At 42.4% G+C, this 19,306-nt stretch overlaps 2 protein-coding genes across 5 annotated transcripts in view; one reads left to right on the top strand and one right to left on the bottom strand.

The window, feature by feature from the left end:
* The window catches only part of FBXO8 (F-box protein 8), a 44,866-nt gene extending 41,942 nt beyond the window's left edge, over window positions 1–2,924 (bottom strand). The window contains exon 1 of one of the 2 annotated variants that reach the window (XM_019521793.1): window positions 2,695–2,924. The gene's annotated coding sequence lies outside the window, so the exon portion shown is untranslated. The remainder of the gene's footprint in view (window positions 1–2,694) is intronic. The other variant, XM_019521792.1, reaches the window with a different exon arrangement.
* A 203-nt stretch (window positions 2,925–3,127) lies between these two features.
* CEP44 (centrosomal protein 44) overlaps window positions 3,128–19,306 on the top strand; it is a 43,151-nt gene continuing 26,972 nt past the window's right edge. Inside the window, exons 1-4 of one of the 3 annotated variants that reach the window (XM_019521788.1) lie at window positions 3,128–3,308; window positions 9,901–10,051; window positions 13,186–13,333; window positions 15,952–16,098. In XM_019521788.1, coding sequence (XP_019377333.1) covers window positions 9,963–10,051; window positions 13,186–13,333; window positions 15,952–16,098 — 384 coding nt within the window. In that variant the 5' untranslated portion in view covers window positions 3,128–3,308; window positions 9,901–9,962. The remainder of the gene's footprint in view (window positions 3,309–9,900; window positions 10,052–13,185; window positions 13,334–15,951; window positions 16,099–19,306) is intronic. The other 2 variants (XM_019521790.1, XM_019521791.1) reach the window with 2 other exon arrangements.

The raw sequence follows: 19,306 nt of genomic DNA on the forward strand, positions 1-19,306 counted from the left end.
TTTTTTTTTTTTTTTTTAATACTAGCCCATGATCCTCTGCAAAACAGATTATCTGTCTAATCTTTAAGTAACCCTTCTATATATACACAACAAATCTACACAAACTTCAGTGCAGCTGTTACTTCCATATTTCAACTACAGCAGCTACACAGAAATTTCTAAATTCAAAGAGCCAATCTAATAGTTAACAATTATTACTAATGGAAGATGAACAATTTTCTTAGTTCTCTTAATCTTCTTTAAACTAGTCTGAACATAATCACTTCCAGTTAATTCCATATTAGAAAACAGGGCATGGTTTATATACATCCTGGGAGAAAAAATGCAAGTAATCTGCCATAATATCCAAGAAACTTGGCTCTTAGTAACATACATCCATGCAAGGTATTTCTGTGGAAAGACATCCAAAGTAGATTTTTTTTAAAGTAAAGAACCTTGAATAGATTTAATTTAAATATAATATGCAGAAATGATTAAACAAACTACAATAGATTTTTTATTATTAAATACCACTTTAACTGATGTCACAGACTATCATATTATTTAAAACAGCCCAGGACTAATTATGGTAAAGCCACAAGAGTAAAACTTCAGAGCCTTGCTAATCTGCCATTTGTTAGACTGGGTGTCTTCTTTCTTCTTCCCTACCCCTTTCCTCCCTGCCTCCTAAGTAATTATTTTCAGCTTTGCAGTAAGCCAGGATGAACATGTTCATTCTTGGAACATAATGAACAAAGTAATTTAGAGTACAAGAACCTCTGATTAGTGAATGACTACTAACAGTCACCACAGCTGTATTATGAAAAATTCTTCTCTTTTAAATTGTCATATCAAAATAAGCAATGGCAGTGTATTTCTCCAAGCTTCAATTATGTATTTTCCCCTACCATTTAGGTTCCTTGATTAGGCTCTCACATGATCAGTAGGAAAAACTACTCAGCAAACGTATGTAATCCAGGTGGTATTCCAAGAGGTACCCCCTCTCCAATTGAAGGGATCAAAGCAGGTGCACAAGCACTGTGGGAGGTGTAGGGACTCTCCTCCCCACTACAGAGCAGAGCCAGACCACCAATGGGGACTTAACCATATACCTTTCAATACTGGGAAAGTAACAGGCATAAAAATCAGAGGGTATAGTGGACACTACAATACCCCAAGGGGGTAGGATTCAACAAAGGTTAGACACTTACAATCATTGACAAAAAACAGGGTTAACAAAATATAAAACACAAACAGCAGAACAAACAATATGGGTTGGTGAAATATAAAGAGGCACAAAATGCAAAATGTCAAATGACAAGGAAATATAGGGCCTTGGTACCTGGAGGGGGAGAAAACACGATGGCCCCTTTCCACTGCAAGAAGATTTGCTTCTTGTTAGCTTGCTCACCGTAAGTCACCTCAGCTGGGACTTGAACCCAGCTCTCCCATGTGATAGGCAAGAACACTGTCACACAGCCACCATTAGTGGCACTACTCTAGCCTGCTAGGGGTCTTAACCTTCCCGCAGCCTGAGCCTCACATCAAGCTGCCCAGCCTCTGATCAGAGAAGTTGGAAGCAGAGCTGGAAACCTCTCAGATTGCCGCTCAGATCCTTGCTGGAACAGAGGGGAGCCTCTCCTGCTGACTGCAGCCTCTCCCAGGGGATCCTGGAGCCCAGTGGCAAGCCTCTTCTACCAGCCACATGCCATGCTGCTGAGGGTCCCACTGCTGCCTGCAGGTCCTGCTCTTTCAGGCTCTTCCTGGGTAGTGCTCCTGCCCCGCTGGCTCAGCTCTTGCCAGCTCTGTGAAGCTTCTTCCTTGTTGCCCCTCGCTGGTCTCTCCTGAGGCAGCCCATGCTGCTCCTTTTATCCCCCTCCAGGTGACCCAAGGGGCCAACCAGGGGACTGGGGGGGTGGGGTCTGAGTCTCTGGGGCCTGATTGGTGCGGAAAGGGAATCCCAAGTCCTCCAACCATTTGTCCTTTCAAAACCCCTGGGCCAAGTCACTGCCTGTCACATGTATAAGAAGATTCTGAGATGCACAGGGCCTGGAACCTATAACCCTGTACTGCTACAAAGCTGATATACTGTAGGGTATAAATAGTGGGTCTCACACATTAATAGCGGGTGTGTTCAAATGTTAACCACAGCTGGTTTACAATCATAGATCAGGAGTTCCATGAGCACATTTCTCAGCACTGAGAGGTTTATGGGGAAACTGATGCAAGTAACTGGGGGTGGGTTGGTGGGATTTAGGGGGGAGGCTGGTGGGTCTGCAGGGAGGAGGAGCTAAAAATAACTCAGTTGGGAAAGGAATGAAAGTAACCAGTCAAAGTAGGGGTTGGGTAGCAAGAACCCGACGGCTGGGGGAGTGGCTGGGCTGCCAAAGAGCTTTCCGGCACCCACCCATGCAGCGGGCTGCTCCTTTCGCCAGAGCGGGTTCCTTTTTCTGCAGGGATGGAGCACCACGGCAGGGGATCGTGGTGCCTGGCGCGGCCCCCCCTCCAGGGCCCAAGAGCCGCTGTAGTTACTGAACCCCCAGTGGCTGACCCCAATACCCCGTGGGGGTGCTCCTTACTCCTCACATGCCCCGCCTCCTTCTTGCACGGGACTGGGCTTTTTAGCCAGCCGCCTCGCCCCTACACGTGATATGCGCCCTGCGATTGGCCGTAGCGCCCGTCACTCTAAAACAGGCCCCCTCCCGCTGTCCCTACCTGTGCGAGCTCCAATCCCAACCGCCGCCGCGACGAGCCGGGTCCGAGTCGGGGCGGGAGCCTCGCCGGGTGGGAACAGGCTCGAGCAGCCCCGGTAGGGGCTGGGCTACGGTCCTCTCCTGTGCCCCAACAAACACCCCGAGGAACCGCCGTCGCTGCCCCTGGCTCTGACTGTCGCCGTTGTTGCCGGAAGTGACGTACCCGCCGCGAGGTTCCCCGGAAGCAAAACCTCGCGGCGGCAGATTCGCCACGCGCTAAGTGCGACGGTTCCTCACCTTCCTCCCGAGCCTGACTTGTTGCGGCTGGGGAGCGGCTCGGGGGCGGGGCTCCCCGAGGGACGGCTCTGGGAGGGTCGGGGACGTAGCGGTAAATCCGGCGAGGCGAATCGGCAGCTGTGGCGTAGGCGGCTGGTAACGAACAAACCGCCGCGGGGCTGGACGGGGAGAGCTCTCACGGCGCGGGCTGCGCGTAGCGAGTGGCTCTGGCCTCGTGTTCCGGCATTGCTGGGGACAGCGAGAGAAGGACCTGCGTTTTATGCTGTGAAGGTAGCGGAGGAGCGACGTCGTGGCCGCGAGGGGGTCCCAGGCTGGGCCGTTTCCTCGGGCTGCCCTGCTGATGGGTGTTCCCCGGGCGGAACCTGAGTCTGGGCTCTCGTCTCCTGCCTGGGCTGGAAACCAGCGGGCTCAAGCGTTGGAGAAATGGGAAGGGGAGTGGGAAGGGTTTGGTGTGTTTGGCCGCTGTGCTCCTCTCGGGCCTTGCTGACTGTGGTGTTGTATTGAAGCCTCAGCGCCTGCAGCAATGGCAAAAAAAATCGTGGCCTGGAGACACCTGATGCCAGGTTTGTCATAAAGGACGACTGCAGGCTCCGCTCGTGGCAAGGACTCGGCCAGGTTTTTTGTCTGCCTGCGCAGCCTCAATGCATATGGGCCTATGACCTTTGCTCCTGCCTCTGCTTTGTTCATTTGTTCCAAATAATCAGTTGGCACATGTCCAATAGCTCCCTTCATTAACTGGGGAAGAGTGGGGGGGAGAGAGAGAGGAGCTAAAATTGCTGTGTGGGCTTAAGTCCCATGACCCAGCAGTGCATCAGATGGGCCATATCTGAGTGTGATTCCAGCCTTGTTGTGGTGCAGGCACTGGACCCCCGCCCTGTGTGTCTAGCACAAGTATCTTTCCATCCATTTCACGATAAAATTGCACATCTTGCACCATCATCCTGACCATGTTTCCACATTACAACTGCTTACGTGAGAGATTCATGCATTGGTCAGATTTGCTGGTCAGGCCTAGTCTGGCCAGTGCTTTAGGAAAGCCTTTATGTGAGCAGTACATGTTCATTAGTATTCCAGTGAGGCCTACAAGCTCCACTGGCTAAGAAACTGACCAACGTTCTTTGTTACATGGGACTGGAAGTCGTTGACAGACTCTAAACGTTTTATAACTGACAGATCAAGTTTCTGATAAACACCAGTAGCCTTGGAGGCCGACTCAAGCTTTGCTTTGGCAACTACTAGTGATATTAACAGGAAATAGTTAAAGACAGTGATTCTCAACCAGGGTACCAGAACACCTCACTGTCAGATCACATGAAGGATACCATGAGGTGTGAGATAACTGAGGTGTTGAGAGATAAGCACAGGCTAAGGCTTGTCCCTGCTTAGATGATCGTCCATTGCTTCTGCCAGGAGGTAAACACTTATAGCTACAAATTTGTTTTTTAAACTAATTTATAGCTAACTGAGTCACAAAAGTTATGGAGAGGTGCCTTGAATCCAAAAAGGCTGAGAACCACTTGGGGTAATACACCCTTTTTTAGACTCAAGGCATCCCTCACTAGATCCCTCTCTCATGAGGCACCCCTTGAAAATTGTCAGCTCTACTTATTTTTTGACTACAGAAAAATATTAGGGTAATTTTTCTTTTGCAAAGAACTCAGAAAAGCCATGACAGGATGAGTAAAAGGTTTTTGATGCTATGGCTTGCTATTTGAAATCTTTGGACTTACCTTGTAAATTATATTTGCATGCCTGTGTTAGCATTGCATGGCAGCCTGTGGCACCCTTGGCAGGATCCCAAGGTACCCCCAGTGCTGCAGCCTTCCAGTTGAGAATTAGTGGTCTAAGGCTTGGTCTTGCTTGTCACAGTGGGTGTGACTTCTTACTTCAGAATAACTAATGCTTGTTAGCCATCATTCTGCAAAATTTTGGTGGAGATACTTTTACCATGAAGTTAACTAAGGAAGTAAGTCAGTGGAAATACCCCAGCCTCTGCCATCAAACTACAGTGGTATTGTGTTTTAAGTAGAGGTGTACCAATATATTGGTTGCCTATCGGATCAGCCCTGATAAAAGAAAAATGACATTATTGGCTTTTTTTGGCCATTCTAGCTGATAACGCTTACTGTTAATTATGCCTTCTGGCCAGGGCCCCGGATGCCTGAGTTCTCTCTTGCCCACAGGGCCAGGGTCCCCAGATGCCTGGGTTCCCTCCTGTAAGTCAGGGTGACCTTGAGCATGCAGGACCCTATCTGGCTCTAGGGGCTTGAGCTGTTTTCCATCCCCACCTCCTTCCCCTCACTGGTGGGTCAGAGCGGAACAGAGCAGCTGGTGTAGTGCCCTGGGTGTTGGCACGGACTGCGTCCTGGGGCTGAGACAAGTACTGTAAAAGGTTCTGAGTGCCACAGAGATATGACTGGGGTGGGGACAGGCAGGCAGAGTGGCCCAGCCTGCCTTGGCCCGACTTAACTCAGCCCGCAGTGCCTGGGGGTCTGTGCCCCAGTGGCCGGGACAGAGCCTGGCAGGGCTGGAGGCAGCTGTTCTCCCCCTTGCTATGTGCAGCAGGGTCATCCCCCAACCCTTCATCTCAGCTGGGTCCTGCCCTTCCCAGGGTCAGGGCCAGATCCATTCAGCCTGCTGAATGGAAACCGGAAATTGTGTTTAGTGTATATAGTATATTGTGTATAGTGTGTATAGAACCAGGCAACCTGCTGCCCCCTTCCTTAGTGCTGTTTGCATTTTAGACCCCAACAAGGTGCCTTTACTAAGTTTAGACACACAGCTACTGAAAGCAATCCTGAGATAGGGGAAAGAGAATGACATTGAACATACTGCTTATGTGAGCTTTGTCAAAGGGAGCCCGATGCCTATGTTCTGGAACTCTGTCTGTGACCGTTTCCAGATCTTTACTCCTTGGCAAGATTCTGCCTCACCATTCCAACAAACTTGGTGGACACTCAGCATGGCACCTTGGTGTAGGGACAAGTGTTCATCCCACAGAAACAGAGAATGTCTGCAGCTTCTGCAACTGGGTGCAGCATGCTTACATTTAATACCTAACATGAACTGCCTGTCTCAAGGTTAGCATTCAGTTTCATACATATATTATATTCAGTTTCCTTTTTATAATGTATAAATTTATTAAAGTGTATAAAGTTGGTGTTAGTTACAGTTCATCTTGTGCATAGCTTTACTTGGATAAGATATTTTAGTTTAGAGTTTAATTAAGTGCTTAGATAATATTAATTTATTTTAAAATGTATGTAGTTGGTATTACTTGCAATTCATGGTGTGCATAACTTTATTTTAACTCTCATCCGTTCTCATGGAACTGTAACTGCTGTTGGTCTCATGGGTAACTTGTTATCCCACCTGCATGAACAAAATGGAACCAGTGACAACAGTATAAATGTACCAAAAGCTATTTATTAGTTTTGGTGTTTGAAAGAGTATTTATGATGCCCTGAACCCAAAATATTATTTAATTATAACTATGAAAAAATTTAAACTTTTTTTTAGAGTTTCAAAACATGAATGAACAGTTTGCTAAGTCTGCAGTTCACATTGTTTTCAAACTAACAATTACTTCCAAAAACATTTCCTAACTTTTTAAACTAAATATTGCATTCCTTACAGAGCAGCAGTGATTTACTGTGGTGCATACAAGCAGATCACTTACAATCTTTGCATTGTTTCCAGGTTTTGCAGTCATCTGTCCTTGGGCAAAAAGCTCAGCGTCCACTCATGCTTGCAGAAGGTTCTACCAGGGTGTTCTGTGGCAATTTGTAATTTAGGGTAGTCATACCAGACTTGATGGATTGAGATAGATTACGTGTATCCATCATTCTTCATTTTATTTGTCCATTGGTCAACTATTCTCCAAGGTCCTGCAGAAAAAGGTGCCCTGTTCTTAAACGTGGTCTTTGCTTTCATTTTGCGTTGTAGCCTAGCCAAATGATGAGGCTGGCAATGGCAGCTGCATCCAGCATATGGAAAATTAGTGTCATTGGCCACCTGTTGATTTTCCGTTTGCAGGTGGTCATATGGACCAAGTGGTCAAGGTTATCCACCCCACCCTTGTTTTTACTGTAGTCATGGGTGATGTCCAGCTTTCTTTGCTCTCCACCCACTGACAGGTTGTGATGCATGCTTGACAGCATCAGAACAACTTTGGGCTTCTTTGGAACATAAGAAACTAGAGTGAGTTCCCTATCAAAATCGAAAGCAGAGTGGAGGATGGCCATCCATTAGTTACCATGGATACCTGAAGTAGACATGAATGAGGCCTGTTGAGGGCCACATTTGTAGCCCCACTCCTTGACAAATGCCCTGTCCCTGGTCACCAGCTTGTGACCAGAAGTCCCTCCCTTTACCCATGGAAGTACTCCTTTCAGCAAGAGGTTTTGCTATCTCAGAACCAGAAAAATCCCAAATTATATTCTAAAGAGCAAACATCTACAGCATTCATTAATTTGGTTTCAACAAATCTTTGTCCTGATTTACATGTGTTAGTGTAGTGTACATAGAGGTCACAATAGCTTAAAATGAATTCTTACTCTCGTATATTGTGGGGAGGGAGGGTGGGTATGTGGGGTGAGAAAGGCATGTGGATATGTGGGATGTGTGTAGGTAGGGGGTTTGTGAGGGGCTGGGTGCCTGGGTAGTGTGAGGGGGTGTGGGTGGTCTGCATGTATGGCAGTGCAACGGGGGTGTGGGAGCATGTGTATGGGAGGGGGTGGGACTTTGCCCCTGCCTACACACACCCTGTACCAGCGTGGCCCAGTGCTCCCCGGTCTGGCAATGCAGTCATTGGTGGTGTGGAGCAAGGCAGGGGCAGGAAGGGAATGAAATGGCTAGGTTTGGGCAGGGCTGGGCTGTTCAGTCCTGCTGTAGTTTCCCCTGGGTCTTACTGCCCCTGGCTCCTGTCAGCTTTGACTGGCTGCTGAGGCAGACTAATATTAATTTTCTAAATTTTTTAGGGGCCCTGTGGGCCAGATCTGGCCCGCGGGCCATATTTAGTGAGCTAAGCATCTGTTAATAGCTTCTGTGGGTTTAATCCCCTGACATTGCACCCTGACTTTAGAGTAGCTGCTTTTAAAAAACAAACTTGAATGCAAAATTGCAAAACAAGAAATCTTCAGAAGACTTGATTGTGTTAAGTATGGTCCACACAGAGACTATATTTTTTATCTCATTACCTGGGCTAGCTTCTATAACCTTGGTGTCCCTGTAGTTTTGCTGCTTTGTTTACCACCTTTGTCTCTCTCAGCAGTGCCATCTCTTCTTTCCTTCCTTTTTTCCTGTTGCTTATGAAAGCTTATGCCTCTCTGAATTAGGTAGTTTGTAAGGTGCCACTCTGCTTCACCTTCTTTCAGGTCTAAAATAATTCTTGTGGCTTGGCATATTCCTCTGCCAAATCTGTCTCTAGCACAGGTGTGGGCAATTATTTTGGCTGGGGGCCTGCTTAATTAGTTTTGGTGAGCTGTCAAGGGGCAAGAGTAGCCCCACCCTTTGACAGGTGCCCTGCTCCCGGTCATCATCTTGGGACCATAAATCCCACCCCTAACCCCTGATCTTTACTACTGGAAGTCCGTCTCCTTGCCCCCAAAAGTACTCCTTTTGGGAGGGAGGGTTTGCCATCTTGAAACCAGAAAAAAAAACAAATCATATAGTAAAAGTTAAACACCTCCTAAAATTTATTTTAATTTTATTACATAAAATATTTTTTACATGATTTATGTTTTACATAGTGTATAGAGGTGACTGTATAATAGCTCAAAGTCTTAATCTTGTATATTATGTGTGGGGTGTGGTTGGGGTGGTGGGTTTGTGTGTGTGGGTGTGGGGTTGTGAGGGGATGTGGCTGTGTGTGTCGGGGGTGCAGGGTATGTTGCAGGGGTGTATGGATATGTTGTGGGGGCAGGGTGTGGGTGTGTGGGGTTTCTGGGATATAAGGGAGGGTTGGGGACCCGCCTCCCACACACTATCCCCCTACCATGGTGCAAAGCTTTTATTGCTGGTGGCAGCAGCAGGCAATGAGCCCTCGGGGTGCTCATGGCAGGTGCTGCCACCTGGCAGCATGTGGCTGCAGTCAGGAAGTTGTATGTGGTGGCAAGGAGCGCAGCTAGGCCAGTCTTTCTCAATGATGCAGGGCTCCCAGTGGTGCATATGCAGCTCTCAACACTTGTGCACTACTGAGGGAAGCCCTGTGTGATGGAACCAGCAGCTTTCCCTGCTCCCTGATGCCATGTGCAGGTCCTGGTACTCAGCTGGGAAGAAGGGGGCAGGGCTTCTAAAGGAGTCCCAGGACCTGCACGAAGTGCACCGGCTGGTCAGGGTAAAATCAGTTCATGGGTGCTGGTGGTCTGGGTGAAATTGCCTACCCATGGGCCATATTTTGCCCGGCCCTGCTATAGCATTTCTGTCAGTTTCTTCTCTAGATGTTTGTTGTGTCATTTAAAGCAGTGGTTCTCAACCTTTTTTGTATCAGAACCCATTTGCAAACATCGACTGCCAATCCTGACCCAGTGCCCCTCACTTCTGACCTGCCTGTTTCTTACAGTCTCTTCTGCCCATTAAAAATCCTTTGTTTCCAAGAAAAAGTCTGGTTTTATAGATCTCTCTTCAAACTTCAGTGGTATACTTCCCAAGAATGGATAAATTATAGGTATTAATTCCAGTAGAACTATCTAATTGCAAAGGAAGAACCCAGCCAGGGAATTCAAACTCCTTTTTAGTAGTATTTATTCTAGTTTGCTGGCAGACTTAGTGGAATTAAGAAGATGACAGATGTTAATTTGTACAGTATCTTGGCTGAATATCATATTAGGAAAAGTTATATACTGTCAAATAGAGCAGTGTCTAGAATAGAAAGTATATACTTCACTGGTAATCTTATTGCACTTCATAATTGTCTTATTTTTCTTTCTACGGAGAAGGATATCCTGAATTCAGCTTGCCTAATAAGCCAAAAGAAGAGCTTTATTTTAACAAATGGCTACAGGAGACTTGAAGGGAAGTTTGCGCAAGATGGAACAAGGACTTCGCTTGTTAAACTATCCTAGAGATGTGGATTATGCAGGGTAAGAGGCAATAAAACATCTTAAAGACATTTTTACTCCATCACTGTGATGGCAAGAATATAAGTAGTGTGTTGGTAACTATTAATAAAAACAAAACAAACAAGAAACCCCCAGGGACCTAATGCATCAATTTTGGCCTTTGAACTTTGTTGCTAATGGTAAGTATGGTAGATGCTTCATCAGATATTCTAATTGATTTTAAAGTATGTTGTCAAATTTAAAGTCTTTACTGTCTGAGAGTTTAGTAAATGAGTCTGGTGACAAAGCAGATGTTTCAGAGTGTATGAAATGAGTCATTATTTTGGACTGATGGGTATTACTGCCCTCTTTAGCAGTACAAAATTTCACAGTTGACTTAGGAAATTTTAGAGGAAAGTGAAATCTACTATAAAAGCATCCTAATATGTTTGCTTAGGAATTATTACATATTTCTGTGGAAAGTCTCCCAGAGCTACAGTAGCACTAGTGCTGCAGTAGTGAGAATGGCAGAGTAGAACAAGCACTAATGCTTTTAGTGTTGTCATTTAACCTTAAAAGTAGGTATAACAAGGTGGTTATATGACATTGCTCTCCTTGTACTGACTGAGAAAAAGCATTGCTGTTCTACCACGTTGGGTTTTAGGCCTGTTTTGATCAAGATCACATGAAAATGGTACAACAGTTTCGTTTGAAGTATTTTAGCTATTAGCAAAGTTGTTGCAGTGCTGAGATTTATTTTTAAAAAGCTAGCATTGGTGCTTACAGATGTTAAAAAAGCCCCCACGCTTTACCAGAAGAAGCAGTGCGTTGCTTTGACCTGGCTGTACAGCATCTGTATAGATTGAATGCTTCAGTGGGGCTTTTTGGTGCTGATTCAGTCAGCTATTAGATAAAAGCACCAAAAAAGACCCACTAAAGTGCCCAATCTATACAAACGTCAGGCGAGTCAGATCCAACTAAGGTGCGGCCTCTTCTGGGCATGCACTGGTCTTGGTGTGGGGGAACACACTGAGTTTAAAGTGATGATTTTTTTTAAATGTCTGCAATCAAATGAGACGTGTATCTGATTTGGGTTTGAGAGATTTTTCCCTGGAATCCATAGAAGCTGTAGGCATAACTGTTAGAAGTTTGAAAAAAATTAAATACTAGCTTTTTCAGGCAGGGGTGAAAGAATCTTTTAATATACTTAATATGCATTCAGTCTAGAGCCAGTTTTGTTTCTTTAATTTTAAATTTTTCTTAAAAGAAAGTCACTTCACCATTATGTCAATCAACACTGTCACTCCTTTAGTTGTACCATATTCACTCAAATCCAAAATAAGGTTTTTTCCCAAATCATCATGAAGGGAAAATAAGCCTTGAAAAGTATAACAAATTTATAGTTTTCATGTATGGAATCTAATGAGCAATAGTTGTTTTCTATTCAGAATCGTCTTATATTTGAGTAAATATGGTGCATTTATTTTGGCATGCTTGGTAATATAATCTGGCCCTCTCTTTAATGTTTTTCCCATTCTCTGTAATGTTGTGGTTAGATCTTGTGGGGGTGGGGAGGGGGGATGTTTTCACTGTGCATGATGGAAGCTTCTCCGAAGTTGTTTACAATGATACTTCACATTTGGCTTTAAGAAAATTCAGCTGGATTTTTTCATCTAAATTGATCTTAAAGCTAATGCAATTCTTTCATTTATATCTGTGTTTATGAATTTTGTACACAAGGGAAAAAACAGTACATTTTTGGAAATGGAGTGGTCTGTCTTTATAAATCTCAAGTACATTAACCAGTTCCATACACTTAAGTGGCTGAATAAAGCAAAAATGTTTAAAGCCTTTGAGGTTTTAATTTTTTTTACAACTTGAGCGGAAATGCTAAATAAATTGCACAAGCCTCATAATAGATAAATTGAGATGTACGGCTCAACAATGAAATGCAGATAAGTAAGTTGTGTGGTCATCTTTTTCAGAGACGCTAAATGTGGGGTGCCCATGGGGAAGAGAGAAATGAATGTCAGTGTTCAGGTTTCACTCTGGCACGTGTGTGCACAAGATTAGGTTATTTTGGATAACAAATTCTTTAGTGCTGATGGTGTGCCCTAGGTGTTTCTGTGCCCCATTAACTGAGTATGCAAAGGGCAGAGAAGATCCAACCATCCCTTGGTTTTTCTTTACAACAGGTGAGAGGGAACTTCTATAGACTCTATTAGTAAATTTCTTTCCCTTTTTTTGTATCGATCAGGGGTTCTACCATATGCAAGAAGTGAAATATTTGGGGTTTAAAACCTGTTCCTTGTATTAAAATTCAGTGGGGCTTAATTAAGGACAGTTCTAGTTGTCTAACTTAAAGCAGACTAAAAAAGTTAGAGTTGCTGTCATGAGCTGGTTCCTCATGGAATACCATATGCAAACCTCTACACATGCTAAAAAGGGTGTAACAAAACCTCAATCTTCTAATCCAGTGGTTCACAATCTCTTTAGACTTGAGGCACTGCTCCATAAATTTTTGTGAATTGAGCAGCATTCCATTTAAAAGGTATTTATTACAGTGTTCCTTGCGGGGGCACTAGAGAGTGGGAGTGAGGCAGTGGCCAGTCAGAGGTGAGCCTGAGCTTTCATTTATTTCTTCACGCCTCACAGCACCTCAGGGTGCTTAGGCACCCTAGTTGAGAATCAGTCTTTCAGCCCTAGAGAGCTGAACTTCCATCCTAAATCCTATGCTGTATCAACCAAGAGGCTCTAGTTATCTTCCTGTCTTCTATGATGCTTATTCTAGAGAGGTAGGAAGGAGTATGCTTCACTCCTGTTGTCTACTATGTTCTGTCTTCTTAAATGATCATGAGTTTAAACAACTGTTCCTTGTCAATATTATTCTTTTGAGTTAACACTGCACTTTGTAGGTGATTGGAGCATCAGTATTTTAGGCTACCTGCAGACTTGGGCAGGTAGCCTGATTATATTCAAATCCATTCCATTGATTCACATTTGGAAAGTTAATTTCAGCAACCAAGAAGACTAGATTGGGCTGAGATTCTACAAAATCTGGATATGCTATGGGGAGCATAATATGCAACCTGCAAGGTGCATTAATATGCCAAATTATACCAAGTGATATTATCTCTGTTTACTGTGATAAATATTTCTGTTTTCCCCCCCAACAGCTTGGTAAAGGGTGATCCAGCTGCCTTTTTACCCATAATCAGCTATTCTTTCATATCCTTCTCAACCTACATAGCAGAACTTTTGGTGGAGTCTGATGTGGAGCTCACAGCAAAAAGTGACTTGCGTTTCATTGAAACTATCTATAAGGTACTGACTTAGTGCTCTTTGACTTGGAAAACAAGTTTTGTGCATGTCTTATAATTACATTGTTAACTCGCTATTATGAGTCTCCACATGCTAATACAATTTTGGCAATGAAAATCAGTGTTGCAGTCATTTGGTAATTTTTGAGCAAGAGGTTTTGTCTAAACTTGCTAGCTTGATTTAGAGACAGTTGACCTCTTGTAAAGTGTATTTAATGTGTTTTATCTTTGGTGTCTAGGTCAGGATTTCAGATGAGTAATGACTAAGTGGCAGCTCCAAATTTTTATTTATATCTTAATGAAACATAGATACAATATATTAGCCAAACTTCAATTTTTGACAGTGGTAATATCAGCAAAATTACATCTGGTATTTGCAGATTGTAGGTCTGGAAGTACATGTAAAGTATTCATTGTGCAGTACTATAAATTGAGCAGCCACAGTTGAATGAGAATATATTTTATTGTGTTTGCTGAAATGAAACTTTTTAGTAATTGTTCATTCTGTAAAGAGTCATTCTTGAGGTTTTTGTCTTTCATTCTGATGTCAGTACCTGGGGTACTTACAAATTTAATCATTCTGAAGTTCTTGATAAAAATTTATTTTTTATAAGCCTAACATAAAAATTACTTTTTGTCATATCCTTATTATTTAACTGTTGATCTAGGTCTATAATAATTATAATAAATAATTTCAATTTGTTGTTTGTAATTATTTTCTCTCAGTCCTCACAGTGACTATAGAGAATTGAATAACATTGACTAAATGAGGTATGATTTAGAGAAAATGTACAAAAGAAACATTTCACATAGATGACAATTTAAGGAATCTGATTTTGCTTTTGTATATACTAAAATGCATTTCAGTCTTCTGTGCCAATTAAAGAAAAGCTGAAGCTCAATCTGGGCCCAAAGAGCTGATTGTGTGCTGCTGTAAGCAGCTGGAGGTGATGGCAGATACTGTCAGTCTCTGTGACTGACAGGATGACAGTATGTGCCTGCCACCAGTTATCAAAGTTTGTAAAATATGGCTGACTGTTGTTTTTGTTGAAGACTTATTTCCATGCCTTACTGGTGCTGTTTGATGGATTTACAAAATGGTAGATGAGATGATTTTTCACCAACTGACTGTGGCAGAGAAAGTTTGGATGTAAACCTTGTGATTGTTCGCAGTGGGGTTACCACTTTGCAACTCAGTAGGGGTTGCATCTAATTTATTTAGCGGTTTCCAAGGCATGTTGCTATTTTTATTTAGTCTTTTTTACAGGAGAGCTAATGATGTGCCATTGGAACTATGAATATTTTTACAGGTGTCTAAACAGGGTTTGTCTGCTTGTTTGTTTTTTCCTGATTTGATTGTCTAACCTTCCAAGTTTGTTCTTAACTGGAGGATAACCCAGCATATCTGGTAACTGTTTTATTCTTTAAATTAAAATAAAGCCAATGATTTATACTCATGCTTAATTGGCTTATGAGATTAGATTCTAAGTCTCTTACTCTCAATTTGTAGCAAGCTCTGTTTTTGCTGAATGAAAGAACTGATTGTATATTTCAATCTTGCAATCATGTTTGCAATTCTTATGTTGTGCTTTAATGAAAATCCAAGATTCTAGTCCTTAGAACTTGATTCAAATGGATTGCAATTCTTGGCTAATTTACCTAAGTAGGAGTGCTCTTATACTTGGAATTAAATGGATCAACTTGTCTGTTATTTCTTTGTAAACTTCTTTATAGAAGGTATTCAGTTTTAAACCATTCCAGTTTTCAGCTACTGAGTTTTAACTATCAATATGAAAGATTACAAGTATTAGTGCTAATTTTGTATCATGTCTAGAAAGTGGAAGTGGATTATTTTCTGTACAGAATGAAATATGGATTTATCACATTTACAAAATATGCAGGTATCATCAAATACATTTTATACTTGGGTTAAAGATAGGTATGTGGTTTTATCTTATTTAAGGCAATTTATAAAGTCTCCTTTCTCAGAAGGGGAGTCACGGTTATGGGGTTTTAGATAGGTAAAGATCCATTTCTGTGTTTAATATCTAGTTAATGACTTAGATTGTAGTATTCATGTTTGTGAATGCTTCCGGTATTGCTGCAATAATCAACTGATATTACTGTACTAAGACTTAAAATGTTTGACATTTGCATAGCTTAATATTTAATCCAAAAGGACTTGTTTGCATAAATGCATACTTTGTAAGATTTTTGTGTTGTGTGAAATTCTGTTTAATTCTGGAGTGAAGTACATTGTTTTGGAAAATAGAGCAGAAAACAAATAACATTATTTTTACTGTGCTGTCATATTTTTGGAACTTTCCAAAGGCACTTTCCAAGCTAAATTGGTTACTTATTTATATATTAGCATTTGTTTATATTAGTATTTATAAACTTCTTATTAATGAATGACTTAAATGCATGATACCTGCTAGAATGGCGCATGTTGGGAATTATAATTATGGGAGAAGCTTGGAAAGAATAATGTATGAAAAACATGTGAGAGAGATTCTTTGCAAAAGAGGGAGAGATGAAGGCGATAACAAATAACAAAGTAGGTTTTTGAGAATCAGTTGTGATGGTTTGGTTGCAAATAATTTTGTTTTGTTTGTTTTTTAGTTTCTTCGAGATCATTTTCAATACAAACCTATTTTAACAAAGCAACAATTTCTCCAGTGTGGCTTTGCAGAAAGGAAAATACAGATTGTTTGTGACATTATCAGCACTGTGATGAAAAAGCATAGAGAGTTAAGTAACTTGAATAAGGTACTGAGCTGGTGATACTGCAGTTTTGACTTTTGACTAGCATTTTATGGGAAAGATTATTGTTTGTTTGTCTACAACATGCAGTTAGCATTACTATAAATAGTAATAATGTAAATATGAGCTTCAGTAAGGATCCCTGAAGAAAGACTTGGGGGTAGAATCCCAATCCCTTACAAATTTAGCATGAATGGGTGCTGACAAACATGGGGGGAAAATTGTGATTTACTGGAAGAGAATCACATTGATTTGACCTGGCTCAGCAGCATCTGTATAGATAATGCTCTTCAGTGGAGGTTTTTTGGGAGCTTTTCTCTAGAGGCGCAGTGATACATTGGTCTGATATCAGATCAGCACTGATATAAAGAACATTTTCTGTATCAGAAGTCAGCCCGATGCCGCCGATTAATTTGTCCGATAAATGCTTGTGCATGCGCGCAGCTGCAGCAGAGCACGTAGGCAGTGAGGAGCACAGCCTAGCAGCTTGGAGAGTTGTGTGCAGCTGGTAAGTCTGGTGTGGGGGAAGGGGAGGAGGGAAAAGGCTTGTGGGTGCAGATCAAGGCTCCTGTGGTGAGGGAGGATGTGGGGTTTGGGCTGGTGCAGGCGTGGGCTACAGGAAGGGGGTGGCTCCTGCTGCTGTGTGCGGCTCATCTGGTGTTCTGGTGTTTGTCTGGTGGCTTCTGCTGCTTCTGCCACTCATCTGTGAGGACATGGGATGAGGGGCATGTTGCCCTTTGATCTGCGTGGGGTGGGCTAGGGCCAGGCTGTTCCTGGCCAGGCAATCTGGAGGTACATGCTCCCCTCCACGCTCTCCTGGACAAGTGGTGGGAGCTGCCAGATGAGCACTAGATGAGCTGCACCCCCTCCTGTTTCACCCCCACCCCCAACGAGCCATGCCTCCATCTGGCCCTGGCCCCAGCCCACAGCTGCAGCCCACGCTGCGCCTCGCGCATCCGGGGGCAGAAGCCCCCCATCCTGGATACCCCTGCTCCAGCCCCACTCCGTCCCTCACCCATGGGGGCCTTGGTCTGCCCCCTCCACACTCCTCGTTTCCTTCCTTTCCCTTCTACCACACAAGACTTACCAGATAGACTGGAAAGAAAGAAAGAAATTGGATTGGTATCAGCCGATATGCTTCCTTAAAAATCAGCTATCTGTATCTGCCCCAAAAATCTCTATCGGTGCACCCCTACTTTTTATCTAAAGGTAATTCAATCAGCTATTAGATGAAAGTGCCAGATGAGCCCTGCTGAAGTACCTGATCTATACAGATGTTGAGCGAGGCAGGTTCAAGTAATGCAATGCCTCTTATGAGCATGTGCTACGCTCAGCGTGGGAGTGGGCCAAGTTTCAAGTAGAGTGCCATTTTTTGTGGGGGGGGGTTCTTTTTTAATATCTGTAAGCAGCCTATGTTATCAAGGTAGCATATATCTGATAGTTAACTAGTTGTACATGTGCTACTAGACAGAACCTAGGAATATCAATGCTTTCTAGTGGAAAAAACAAAATGTCAAGGTACTACAACAAAATGAATAAATTATTTTGTAGCTGTTAGTAGTAATTTGTGCTCTCTTTAATGCTTTTTGATGCAGGAAGTATCACTTTCAAATAAATAATTTTGTTAGTATTTATTATACAGAACAATTATCATGGTAGATGGAGAAAAGTGATTCACAAATTGATTTAACTCCTGAATTGACTTAATGGAAATAGAAATGCACTTTACACTCTTCTGACTTTTAATTTTTTTTTTAATACTGACAACATATTTTTAAAAGTTCAAGTACAAGTAATGTTTTCCTCATTTTAATGTGGAACTAATTGAGGGTCAATAAAAAAGTTCTTACACTTGTATTTGAATTTCAGTAATGCATGTTTCTGGGTCTAATTTATCGACCCAAATGTAATTTTATGAATGTAATTTTAATGCTATGTGATTCTTTGCTACCCTCTCAGTGTAGGCTGTATAGTGAAAGGAATGAAAAGATAATGAAACTTGTTTGTACATATACATGTGTGTGTAATATAAACAAACATGGAAACAAACGACATATACATATGTTCCCAATTTGCCAGTCTGTGGCTATATCTGCCCTAGTGATAGATATATGATATAAATATTTCCAAGATAATTTGCATTGATTCAATGCATACAATTTTGTTATATGATTTAATAAGCATATATATTTCCAACATATAAGATCTGTTCAAAAAGTATTGAGACTGAATGTGTATTACTGGTACAGAGTATTGCGGGGTGTGGCTTTGTTGAATATGTCTGGGCATGTTGGGACTCCTCTGGACTATGAGGCATGCAAGAGTTTTTGAATGGTATCATTGGTTTAAAGAAGGATGACCATTGGTCGAAAGTGATGAGAGTTCTGGACGCTCTGCAACATCATGAAATGATGAAAATGTGGCAGCGGTTCACAGTTTGGGTCAAAATGATAGGTGATTGACTGTCTGAGAGAGAGCAGAAGAAGTTGGTATTTCTGTTGGTTCATGTCATTCAATTCTAACTAGCAATTTGGGAATGAAATGACCAGAAAAGTGGGTGTCCGACTCTTGGATGCTTTATCACGATAATGCACCTGGCCCACTCAGCACAGTTTGTGAAACAATTTTTAGCCAAACACCATATCCCATAAGTGTCTCAGCTTTCATATTCACTTGATATGGCCCCATGTGCCTCTTTTTCTCTTCCTTCCAACTATAGAAAACATGGAAAGGAAGAAGATTTTGTGATGTGGACAAAAACAAAATGTGACTGAGCAGCTTTTAGCGATCCCAGAAATTGCTTATCAGAGGTGCTTCCAACAATGGCAGCAATGTTGGGAGAAGTGTGTGGCTGCAGAAGGAGCATACTTCGAAGGAGATTAAGCTGCAGCCCCTGTAAATACAGTATTTTGTTTCCTACAGCATCAGCCTCGATACTTGTTGAACAGGCCTTGTAATTTACGCTAATTTAATAAACATAAATATTTCCAATATATATTTCAGTTATCTATCACCAGGCTAGATTCAGCCTCAGACTGGTGAATTGTAAACATACTTGTACTTCATTAATTTCTGTTTGTTTTGTCCACTCTAAGGATATATTTAATGTAAATATTTTTGGTTAAAAATATACTGGAATTTTTTTCAGATTTGCAGCTTTCCTAAATGGTATTTCAGACTGTTTGTATTTTCTCTCTCTCTCTCCCCCCCCCCC

Source organism: Gavialis gangeticus, unplaced genomic scaffold (genome assembly GCF_001723915.1).
Source record: "Gavialis gangeticus isolate Ggan-Ray unplaced genomic scaffold, GavGan_comp1, whole genome shotgun sequence".
Lineage (NCBI taxonomy): Eukaryota > Metazoa > Chordata > Crocodylia > Gavialidae > Gavialis > Gavialis gangeticus.